Here is a 13,200-nt window from a genome sequence, read left to right on the forward strand (position 1 = left end):
ATTGGGCGCGCCCAGGTGGGGGGTCCGGTGCCGGGATTGGCAATGGGGCAGCATAGGGTGGGTTGCCGACGGGCTTACACTCACAAGGGATTCACACGATTACTGGTTTCTAGATCACACAGCTGATTTGTGTACACTCCACCCCTCCTAATCACTTATCATATAGACCCCCCCTCCTTGTTTCCCTGGTCAACAGGCCCCCCACATGGTGTCAACCGGAAATACATCTAGCTGACGATAGCACCAACATATTCATAGTAAGTGTAAGCGTTCAATGTATTTTTTGTTGTTGTTGTGTTTTTCTTCTTCTGTTCCCCCATAACCCCTTCCTGTTCGCTGCTTTGTCATAATAAACGAGGTATGTTGAATGATCACAATGGGAGTATGCCTTACAATCAATGTGAAACATTAGAACTGTTCAGACCAACCAGACACTTAGATATAGATATCATCACTATTTAGTCGTGACCTTTTTGAATATCTGCTAATGCGGCAATAACGGGAAGTTGCTCGGGCAGGTTAGCGCATACGAAACGGTACAATAGATATTAATGTAAGAAAGCATCTCGTATGTTCCGCGGCCGAGCCCCCCGGGGAGCTTTTGCGTTAACGCCCGTACTCTCGATGTCATCAGCAATTCATTACTCTGGTCGGCTATCGAGCTGCGGGCTCTTATCTGCAGCGGCACCCCGCAATGTCGCAGCCGCCTCTTCGACTACCTCCTTCATCACTCTGTCTCAATAATACATTTACTCAAAGTCACGTGGGAAGTGTGTACGTTGGGATATCGGCACCAGGTGTGTAATAAGGCATTAACAATCCCCGGCCGTTGTTTGAGATGATTCAATGTGGTGTTCATATCTGACTACTTCATAAAATTCTGACTCAAGTCCCACCGTGTCCATCAAGCGCTAATTAAAAAGCTGTTATGTTCGCTGCAAATCTTACCACTTTCATGCACGCATGCAATAAAATCAACATCCAGGACGTTTTGTACAGCTACTCAAAAGGCGAATGATGACTTTTGATCGTGTTATTTGGCATCCGGAAGCGAGTTAGGAGTGGGATTTGGGCCTAGAACGGCAATTTCGAGCCTCCCCAAAGCAAAGCGGAGTTAACTTATCTTTCTTCAATAACCGCTCGATGCCGAGCGACTGTTGGGCTTTCCGTCATTGCTGACAAAAGCCTATTCAGCACAGCGGGAGGGGCTTTTCTCACCCGGCAGAGAGCTATTAGCGCATTTACATGTATTAAAAGAGCAAATGGGACGACTGTGTAGCCAGATTTTTTTTTTTTTTTTAACTAAACCCATGCACTTCTACTAGTGATAATCATTCCAATTCACAGCAGAAGGATACAAACATAAATGATTCCCTGACCAATGTAACGATACAGTGGGGCCAATAAGTATTTCGTCAACCACCAATTGTGCAAGTTCTCCTACTTGAAAAGATTAGAGAGGCCTGTAATTGTCAACATGGATAAACCTCAACCATGAGAGACAGAATGTGGAAAAAAAAAACAGAAAATCACATTGTTTGATTTTTAAAGAATTTATTTCCAAATTAGAGTGGAAAATAAGTATTTGGTCACCTACTAACAAGCAATTTCTGGCTGTCAAAGAGATCTAACTTCTTCTAACGAGGCTCCACTCGTTACTAGAGATGTCGATCGGGTCCGATCACGTCATTTTCAAAGTATCGGAATCGGCAAAAAAATGTCTGACATGCCTTTTTTTTAAATATATGTATATATATATATATATATATATATTTTTATACAATCATTTTCTAATTTTATTTAACGTTACAGACATAATATGTTACACTCATCCAGAGTCTTTAGTTTAGGCTTAAGGCAGGGTTATCAAATGTATCCCGTTAACGGCGGTAATGAATTTTTTAAAAAATTTATCACGTGAACATATTTAACGCAATTAACGCACGTGCTGCACGACCCACTCACGCGTTATCACGTTCAATCTGTAACGGCGCCGTTTTACCTATATATAGAGCTAAAAGGCAGCGTAAAATGAGTAGAGTGAATTTTGGCAGCCTTTGGAGCATTTCTTTGATCGGCTAAAGCCTTACAATACCTCTCCCTACGATTAGAAATATCGTGGGAAGCAATGTGGGGAAGAGAGGTTGTAACTGATCTTTTTCTTAACACCCTATGTTAAATCCCAACGCAGAGAAGATATACCAATTGGTACCACTACGCATAGTCATGGGTGCACTTCCCATCATGCATTTGGGCACAACAGTTAAATAGCTAAAGTATCATTTACGGAAAGCGCAACAAATACACTAGATGGCAATATTTAGTCACAATATACAAAGTCACATTTATCCTTTAAGAATTACAAGTCTTTCTATCCGTGGATCCCTCTCACTTGAAAGAATGTTAATAATGTAAATGCCATCTTGAGGATTTATTGTTATAATAAACAAATACAGTACTTATGTACTGTATGTTGAATGTATATATTCGTCCGAGTTTTATTCATTTTTTTTCTTAATGCATTGCCAAAATGTATATGATCGGGAAAAATTATCGGGAATGATTGAAATTGAATCGGGAGCAAAAAAAAAAAGCAATCGGATCAGGAAATATTGGGATCGGCAGATACTCATACTAAAATGATCGGGATCGGATCGGGAGCAAAAAAACATGATCGGAACAACCCTACTCGTTACCTGTATTAATGGCACCTGTTTTAACTCATTATCGGTATAAAAGACACCTGTCCACAATTTCAGTCAGTCGCACTCCAAACTCCACTATGGCCAAGACCAAAGAACACCAGAGACAAAATTGTAGACCTGCACCAGGCTGGGAAGACTGAATCTGCAATAGATAAAACGCTTGGTGGAAAGAAATCAACTGTGGGAGCAATTATTAGAAAATGGAAGACATACAAGACCACTGATAATCTCCCTCGATCTGGGGCTCCATGCAAGATCTCACCCCGTGGCTTCAAAATGATAACAAGAACGGTGAGCAAAAATCCCAGAACCACACGGGGGGGACCTTGGTAATGACCTAAAGAGAGCTGGGACCACAGGAATAAAGGCTACTATCACTAACACAATGCCCCGCCAGGGACTCAAATCCTGCATTGCCAGACGTGTCCCCCTGCTGAAGAAAATACACGTCCAGGCCCATCTGCGGTTCGCTAGAGAGCATTTGATGATCCAGAAGAGGACTGGAAGAATGTGCTAATGTCAGATAAAACCAAAATAGAACTTTTTGGTAGAAACACAGGTTCTCGTGTTTGGAGGAGAAAGAATACTGAATTGTATCTGAAGAACACCATACCCACTGTGAAGCATGCGGGTGGAAACATCATGCTTTGGGGCTGTTTTTCTGCAAATGGACCAGGTTGACTGATCTGTGTAAAGGAAAGAATGAATGGGGCCATGTATCGAGAGATTTTGAGAGAAAATCTCCTTCCATCAGCAGGGGCATTGACGACGAGACGGGGCTGGGTCTTTCAGCATGACATTGATCCCAAAAACACTGCCAGGGCAACAAAGGAGGGGATTTCGTAAGAAGCATTTCAAGGTCCTGGAGTGGCCTAGCCAGTCTCCAGATCTCAACCCCATAGAAAATCTGTGGAGGGAGTTGAAAGTCCGTGTTGCCCAACGACAGCCCCAAAACATCACTGCTATAGAGGAGATCTGCATGGAGGAATGGGCCAAAATACCAGCAACAGTGTGTGAAAAGCTTGTGAAGAGTTACAGAAAACGTTCGGCCTCCATTGATGCCAACAAAGGGTACATAACAAAGTATTGAGATGAACTTTCGGTATTGACCAAATACTTATTTTCCACCATGATTTGCAAATAAATTGTTTAAAAATCAAACCATGTGATTTTCTTTTTTTTTTCTTCCACATTCTGTCTCTTATGGTTGAGGTTTACCCATGTTGACAATTACAGGCCTCTAATATTTTCAAGTGGGAAAACAAAACAATTAGTGGTTGACTAAATACTTATTTGCCCCACTGTAACTGTCGTATTGTGAGCGATGCAGAGGTTCCCACCTCTATTGTAGACACGACATCACTTTCCAGTCAAAGCATGAATGCTAACAAGAGCCCGGCAAAACAGTAATTTACTTTGAGATGCTAAATGCAATATTAATGATGATTTGGAAAGTAAATACTTGTAGGAATTGCTGATATGAATAGTTTAAACTAGCTGATGCTAGATGGCGGTCACACACATGTTGAAATGAAATGAAGCACAACTGCAGCTTGTAAATGATTCACCTAGCGAGTTTCAGTCCATGGATGTGAACCCACTTTACAAAGGACATGTGGAAGCCTGTTTTACTGCAATGGAAATAAACATCAATCCAAATCTCCGGGTCCACTATTTTTAGTCATTGAAAAAAAACTTTACTCCATAAAGACCTGGTGTCCACATACATACATGGTCTCCATAACACACTTGCTTTATTCTTGCTGTTGTTGTACTTCCTCAGAAGGAAACTACCGTAATTTTCGGACTATAAACCGCTACTCTTTTCCTTCATTTTGAATCCTTCGGCTTATACTGTCCCCGACAAAAGTCTTGTCGCTTATCCATTTTGTAGAAACAATTGCTAATAACCTGACTTATAATTATTGAATTAGTTTCAGAAATGGCTCATATGAAATCTAAGACTCTCCCAAATGATGTTGAATGTTCAAAAATATATTTGTTTCACTGAAAAAATTTTATCATTTAATGAAGACATAAAGGTCAAATTTTGGCAAGACAAAAGTTTTGTCGCCTACAGAAAGTAGTGTGAAAATTGACCAAAAAATGTGTACTTTAAATACAAAAATATGTTACATAAGTGAATTAAGTAGTGGTGCTGTGAGATCCATATTTAATATTTTGTATGACTTCCATGGGCTTCGGCAAGGATTCATACAATTTATTGATGAAGTCATCGGGAACATCAAAGAAAGCCGTCTTGCATGCCTCCCAGACTTCATCAACATTCTTGGGTTTCGTCTTCCATGCTTCTTCTTTCATCCTGTTCATGTCTGGTGACTGGGCTGGCCATTCCAGGAGGATCTTGATCTTCTTTGCCTTGAAGAACTTTGAGGTAGAAATTGAAGTATGCGATGGAAGAGCATCCTGCTGCAGAATTTGTTCCTTTTTGTGGTTAGGAATATAAGAGGCAGCTATGATTTATTAACATTTCAGACTATTTTGTATTGTATTTGTATATTATCACTGTAGTGTTTATCAGTAACTCAAGTCTTTCGATGTAAACCAACAAATCCGTTATGGTCCGCAAATGTGGAAGCAAGGTAGGAAACCAAATAACAGACAAAATCAGAAGGATTGCTTACAAGGGTTCATTGAACTCACAAAAAAAAACTTGCGATCGCAAAAAGGGAGACACAAAAAGGGTCCGTGACAGTAGGTGGGATCAATTAAAAAATAAATAAATAAAAAATAAAAAAAAAACAAGGGAAAACCGCGTTGAGAGGCAGACAAACAATATAAAAGGTAAGGGATATACAAACTGTCAAATGGCAGCAAGGCAATATCTCGGCAAGCTGCTTAGGATCGGTTTGACGACATTGCTGATGAGTTGGAATTGGATGCCGGTATGACATCGGGAACTCATCCCACATCTCTGCAACAAAACTGACCAGCAGCAGAATGTGACAAAATCATGCTAGTCGTCATACTAGCTTCGCTTGCTAGCTCGCACAGCTATTCTCCCAGTCCAACCCCCCAGCGCGTATTGCTCGCGTAAAACATGGCGCCCTCCGTAAGTCAAAACATGTTCTAAAAATTAGATTTTTAAATCAATGGAAATATTTTATGTTTTAAATATCGTATTGGCCCGAATATAAGACGGCCCTGATGACAAGACGACCCCCTCTTTTTCAAGACTCAAGTTTGAAAAAAAGACAAATTAATTTTTATAGGGAAAATAATTACACTACATCCAAAACAAATGATTATAACAATATATTTGAGAGAAAAAGCATGTTATTTTGCCTCATTCAAATCTTAATATCTGAACATTTAAATATGTAAAGTGCAATCACATTCGTAAATGAATGGCTTCTGGTTTTTGAAATGTAAATAAACCAATCGGTTGTGATAAAACAACAAAATTGCAAAAACTGCATTAACCATCAAAGTGAAGTCTAACTGTAACTAGTCTTGAAACTAGGGCTGTCAAAATTATCGCGTTAACGGGCGTTGATTAATTTTTAAAAATTAATCACGTTAAAATATTTGACGCAATTAACGCAATGTCCCGCTCGGACAGATTTAAATGACAGTACAGTGAAACGCTCACTATGGAGTTTTGCTGCCCTCTGCTTGCGCTTGGGTGCGACTGATTTTATAGGCTTCAGCACCCATTACATTGTGTAAGTAATTATTGACATCAACAATGGCGGGCTACTAGTTTATTTTTTGATAGAAAATTTTACAAATTTTATTAAAACGAAAACATTAAGAGGGGTTTTAATATAAAATTTCTATAACTTGTACTAACATTTTTCATTTAAGAACTACAAATCCCTCTATCCATGGATCGCTTTAACAGAATGTTAATAATGTTAATGCCATCTTGTTGATTTATTGTTATAATAAACAAATACAGTCCTTATGTACCATATGTTGAATGTATATATCCATCTTGTGTCTTAACTTTCCATTCCAACAATAATTTACAGAAAAATATGGCATATTTTATAGATGGTTTGAATTGCGATTAATTATGATGAATTAATTTTTAAGCTGTAATTAACTCGATTAAAAATTTTAATCGTTTGACAGCCCTACTTGAAACAAATCTGAATAAGGAAAAACATTGCAATAAAATAATGCAAACTGGTTAAACTTGAGAGTGGCTGAGATCTGTCATGACAGAACATCGCCTCATTGATATCTGGCGCCATCTAGCGTTCTGAATGGGTATAATGTCTAGACTGCAAATATAAGACGACCCCCTCTTTTTTCAGTCTTATGTCATTGCAAAAAAACACTGTCTTATATTCGGGCCAATACGGTGTAAAAACAAAACAATTGTGACTTCCTCGAGCCTTCAAGTCTTTAATTCGGAGGTTCCCTTTAAGGAGCGAGCCGTCAGCCTGGCACCTTCAATGGCAGCTCGTGAGTTAAACGAGTGCCTTGTCAGGGTTTAACTTTGAAATTAGAGTGCCTAAAAAGTCGATGACTCTGCTTGAGTACTTGACTGCCGTACTTGGCACATAATGTGCTCTCCCTACCTCTCTAGTATGTGTGCCTTCCATCTCTCCTCCTTCTCCTCACCGGCCAATCAGGCCCCACCTCCATGGCAACCGTCAGCGATGGTAAAACATCCACAGATGGTACCGACTTGAGCGAGAGGCGCGCTCACAACCGGATCGAGTGCGGCAGGAGAAGACTTTACCCTCCCTTTAAAAAGTCTGTATAGGAGACGTAAAGAGGCTTTACGCTGGAGCCGCTAACTAATGACCGCCGCGCCGCCAAACATGCGCCGCTGACGCAACCGGACCTGCAAACGGGACCTTGCTCCGGGGACAAGCGACTCTCAGCGGCGGGCAAGATGAGCTGCAGGAAACGGTGCAAGCGGGAGGTTTTTAAGTTCGCCCAGTACCTGTTCCGACTCATCACGGGCTCACTGAACCCTGGTAAGATGGGTCCTTCTGGAAAAGAACTTGATCTTTTCTCACTTGTGGCTCTGTGCAAACCTTTTTGGGGTTTAATTGAGCTTTGCTGTCAAGTCATCGCTTGCGCTACGGCTGCAAGAAAGAGATAGCGCTCTTCCCCAGAGTCGTGCTGCATGATGCTAATGAACTTGAGGGTGCTTCCTTACATACTATTTTTCAATGTTTGGTTGACCGGCAGAGTGAAAACTGTTGAAGCTTTTAAGTCAGAACTAATAAACGCAGATTAGCAGGAGACGCCAAGATTGGAGAAATCAATCAGTTTACCCAATGGAGTAAGTCATTAGTTACCATAGTGACTGTTGGCTCATTTATTAGCGCATTTTAAGCTTGAATTGATGCTGATTCTCGAGTGTTTTTAACTCATTGGATGTCAGTCCGTTTTGACCCTCTCATCGGCCCATAGACATTTAAAGCACAATCAAAGAGTATGCCTGGGCCTTGCAGGCTGACTTTACTGGCAACAATAAGTCCACAATTAACGTATTTAATCAGCACTGAGGCAATAAAAAATCGGGCTATTTCAACCCGGAGGGGCATATGAATAAACGAAGGAACATTCATTCGACTCTGTCCAAATAAAAGGCACTGAAAGATGAGCATTCACGAGCAGTCCTCCCAGTTTAAAAGAATTGGAAGTTTAACATTTTCGGGGGTTCTAACCAGAATGTGAATTCTGTTTTTGTTTTTATCATAATTTTATGAACATTTTATTCATTTATATATATATTCAGGGAATATTTTGTGACAGATCCTGCCGGAACAAGATCAGGCACCTCTTGATTTTGGCCCCCCTGTGTTCCGGGACTTATTTGGGCAGATCCGGCACCTCTTGTGTATTGAAAATAATAATAATATAATAACATTTCTTTTAAAATGTATAAAATAAAATTATCATCTGCATACATTCATTTACAGAACAAATCCCAAAATTGCATATTGTTTTTAAAAAATTAACGTCATTTGAAAGAGTGAGATTTGTAGGGCTGCAGCTATTGAATATTTTAGTAGTCGATTAATCGATGGACTAGTTAGTTCGAATAATCGAGTAATCGGATAAGGACACTAAAATACCTGAGCTGAGCCTCAAAGGTATCGATTAAAAAAAAGGAGGATCTATGTACAACAAAAGAAGAAATGGCTAACTTACAATGAAAAAGTCCGCTAGCTTATATGCTATAAAATGCTAAAGTTTTTTTTTTTTTTTTTTTTACAATGCTCTAAACAAATGGTTCGGACACATATTCCCACAAAAAACAGCTAAAAATACCTATAAACTAAATTATAAATGCATTAAAAAACATTTCCTCAAACAAAAACTTAGCTTATGTTGGTCCTAACAGGGAGCAGTTGGATTCAGCCATGTGAAAAGAGACAGACAAGAAGGCAGTGTATTTATCCTAATCAATAAAACTAAATGCAAACATTTTCACAATAAACCATTACAACGCCACTTTAAACGAATACTCGAAGCAACGTAATTCGAATATTTTTTTCTAATTGAATACTCGAGTTGATCGATTAATCGTTGCAGCACTAGAGATTTGTCAATTTAATGAAAATCTGGACATACAAATCACGCCCCTGACATTAAAAAAAACACAAAACAAAAAACCCCTTTGGAAATTTGCGAAATCTGGGGAGCAAGCAGCCAGGATCAAACAGTATTTCAACATGCCAAAAAGAGTTGCATTTACTGTCTTTTTGTAAAAAGAAGGCAGATGGTTCAAAACGAGTCAGAAAAGCAACAACTGGCGATAAGGACAGTTGTAGCGATCTTGCTAACGAGCAGGACCGGGCACAGCAGGAGGCTAGCGCCACAGCAGCTAGCCAGGTTCACGGACAGCCAGCCAAGCCGGGGCAGGAGGCTGCTACGGTAGCAGCAGCTGGTCAGGTTCAGCGCCACCCGGAGTTGGGGTCGGCTACAGCGCCAGCAGTCAGCCAGGTGGACCACCAACAGCCAGAGCACCAGGCCAGTACTCCTATGGGTTTGGGCTGCCCAATTTGTGACGTCGTAGGAACTTTGGGGCCAGAGAAGACGGGAGGGATTGAACGGAAACCTGAAAAGAATTGGGTTTGCGTTATTTATTGTATTCTCTTTAATGTTTTACAAGTTAGACCTGTTGAGAAACTAATTGCTGACTGTACTGTAAGTCCCACCTGTGGTTATGTGGGCAATTGCCCGTGCTGTGCTGAGGATAGCCTAAATCAGGGGTGCCCAAGTCTGGTCCTCGAGAGCACCTGTCCAGCTTGTTTTCCATGTCTCCCTCCTTGAACACACCTGAATCAAATGATCAGCTCATCAGCAAGCTCTGCAGCAGCCTGATAATGATCCTGATTGTTTGAGTCACTGTTAGGTCTAAACTTAATACTTGAACTAAGAAAACAACAAAAGACCTAGGAAGGGACGGAGGAAGAATCAGACTTGAGACGAAGATAAAGCTTTTACGCTAACGGCCGTCAGGAGAAAGATTGATGTGGAGCATGTGGCTCACAACAAGCTTATCTAACCTAACCCCTGAGGAGCACAGCCTTTTATTGAGAACAGAAACATTATGGTGACGTCTACTGAAAAAGGAAACATTATGGTGAGGTCTACTGAAAAAGGAAACATTATCACTCTTTTCATTGTGTAAGCACTAAAGCACAAGCGAATAGACTGTTACATGAGAAAACATAATCATAACACCTAGTTTTAAACACACATAATTGGTTTAAATACTGTTAATGTGCAAAAGCATTAAAGCACATCTCACAGTCAGATATACAAATAATTGTAAATTGTTGTCATAACATTTATACCATGGATATTATCTGAAAGTGAGGCTTGTAAGTCCCACAGAATGGCAAGTGGGCATTTGCGTGTTGTTTTCAGCACCATTTTCTGCGTAAGTTCCGGGACCCTTGCCCGTCTCGTCATCCCTGCGCCGTCATATGTACTTTGCGTTCCGCCAACTTATGATTTACAAATTATTTCTTTCGTTTTCATTTTTGTCTTTTTCTTTTGGATGATAACACTTATTAGTCTGTCATATTTTAGTCATTTTGAAATGTCTTCGTCTAGTTTTAGTAAAAATATACAAATTTCGTCTAGTTTTAGTCAAGCTACTCGAAATGTTTTTGTCTGTGAAATTCAAAGGTTTTAGTCTAAAAATGTTTCCAACAATTTGGAATGAAGATAGACAGATGAGCACATATTGTAGCGTTTACAAAGACAACGCCAACTTTGAGATGATCATACACCCTCAGCGTGAAAAGCAGGATATTACTTTAAATGAAACCTACCTAAAGCCACAAACCAAAGCCAAGTGGCTCTGCTTTAGACTGGCTAGTGTTTTAAGAGGACGCTAATGCTAACGCGAATGCTACGCTAACGCTAGAAGTTACATTTAACATCTGATGATCATTCAACACAGACCGTTAAAGGCTAAAGTATAGACTTCAAAATATTTTGACAGGACACGGGGGTGGAGCCGATTAATAGGGGGCCTATCTCCGTCAAAGCTGACCGAGTCGAAACATAAAGAGCTTTTTAAGTTGAAAATTCTTGTTAAAAAAGGCTTGATTGCACGATATAGTAGAAATTTTGCCACTGAACGGCAATTCAGGTTTTTAGCTAACACCCAAATCGGTCTGCCCAATGCTTAGTCCAGGTGGGATTTCAAAAGGAAGCGAATCTCATTCGCAAACACTTCCATCTGATAACTGCACTGTCAGCGTTTACTCAACTCGATCTTTATCCGCTCCATTTTTTCCGCTCGGGCGCTTTTAAGTGACATTTCAATTCCCGATCATTACGGCTCCGACTGAGCTGTGATTAATCTTTTTCTCCGCCGCCTTCTGGAAACGGTTCTCGAGCACACGTGTCTGAGGCGTGACGGCGTCTGCGAGGTATCACTCGCGACCCAATCCGACGGGTCGTCCGTCATCGCGATCCCGCGTCTGAGGTCTGCGCTGTATAACGCCTATCTCGCTCATAAGTGGGGGCCCCTTCTTTGTTTGCCTCTATTTGGTTTCCCCGACAGGCCAGGTCATGTTCCGCTTGCCCTGTGCCGACTGTACAGTAAACACTGAATATTTGATACCTCAGAGCGAAGATGTCTCTCGGAACTCGCTCGGTGTCACTCGAAGGACGAAGAAGGTAGCGAGAGAGTTCCAGTTTCATTAATCATCACGTGTCAGATGAATAATTAGGGAATGATGAGCTTGTCAAAGAGATGCCACCCTCGCAGTTGAGGTGATTAAAACACTAAACGTTGGAATACGAATAGTCTTTTTGGTATGATAGTGTCAGGTACTTACTAAAGAGTGGTCTTGATTCCAATCTCGTGTTCTTGTCTTGGACACGACTATCTTGGTCTCGACTCTCAAAAGGTCTTGGTTTCAGAACCCCCTAATTGGGCCTCCCTCCATTAGATTTATTTAGGCAAGGCAAATGTATTTGTATTAGGGCTGGGCGATATGGCCTTAAGTACGTATCACGATAAATTGAGCAGATTTACCTCAATAACGATAAATGACGATAAATTTGCCCAAGCGGACTGTTATATAATTTGAAAATTTGAATCAATGCATGGAATAAAAATTAACCGTTTCTCATTAAATTTATTTACCAGCTTTCAATTTAACAACTGCAAATGCAGTCTAAACATTAAGTATTAAAAAAATCTTGTAAACAAAAAGAATTCTAGTGTGAACATTTATAACAAAAAAAATGTACAACATTACAAAAATCAATATGACGACTGTGCAAACATGTCATTCTAACACAAATGACTTGCAGCTTTAACAGTACACTTCAGACAACTTATTGGTTATGGCTGCTGTGACATAATTATTCAACACAAATGTTTACGTCAAGGTTTTTTTTTTTTTTTTTCCAGAACATTTTTTAATACATGCACCCCCCACACAGACACAACCAGATTAAAGCTGTATTGCTCTGATGCCAATGAAAAATTTAAGATGTTATGATGGCAGAATAAAGCAAACACATACAGAAAAATAGCTGTAGCCATTAAACTGTCATATTATATATAGGCTTCACTGTTGGATTATACTTTATGCTGAGTGCTTTACCATCATGAAAGCTTTCAGAGAAATCACACAGAGATACCAAATAACGCGACATAATGATTGCTACATGAAGTCCGTGCCCTGTCCACTCATTAATTTCAGCCGTTTCGACAAGGTTAGAGCCGCTATCCGACTCCAACACGTTCATTTGTACCCTTAGCCGCTAGCGTTAGCCTGTGGCTTGGCGACCAGAAGAAAGCATTGAAAGCATCCTCTCCTGAAATCGTGAGAATCAGGGAGGACAGCGGGTGAAAGCCCGTCTGGAACCCGCCAAGAGTTTACTTAATGTGGGGTGAAAGTTTGGCGAAGCTAAATTAAGCCCGACGCCATCCCATTTACTTGTAGCGTTAGCGTAAGCACACTGTCTGCTTTCTTAAAGGGAAATGAACATAGCCGAACAACACAGAGTCAAAGTGGGATGAAAAGAC

At 40.4% G+C, this 13,200-nt stretch overlaps 1 protein-coding gene across 1 annotated transcript in view; it reads left to right on the forward strand.

Annotated features, from left to right (window-relative positions):
- Positions 1-1,873: 1,873 nt before the first annotated feature.
- The window catches only part of kcnip4a (potassium voltage-gated channel interacting protein 4a), a 75,431-nt gene continuing 64,104 nt past the window's right edge, over positions 1,874-13,200 (forward strand). Inside the window, exon 1 of the mRNA XM_057854130.1 lies at positions 1,874-7,660. Coding sequence (XP_057710113.1) covers positions 7,576-7,660 — 85 coding nt within the window. The 5' untranslated portion in view covers positions 1,874-7,575. The remainder of the gene's footprint in view (positions 7,661-13,200) is intronic.

Source organism: Corythoichthys intestinalis, chromosome 13 (assembly GCF_030265065.1).
Source record: "Corythoichthys intestinalis isolate RoL2023-P3 chromosome 13, ASM3026506v1, whole genome shotgun sequence".
Taxonomy (NCBI): domain Eukaryota; kingdom Metazoa; phylum Chordata; class Actinopteri; order Syngnathiformes; family Syngnathidae; genus Corythoichthys; species Corythoichthys intestinalis.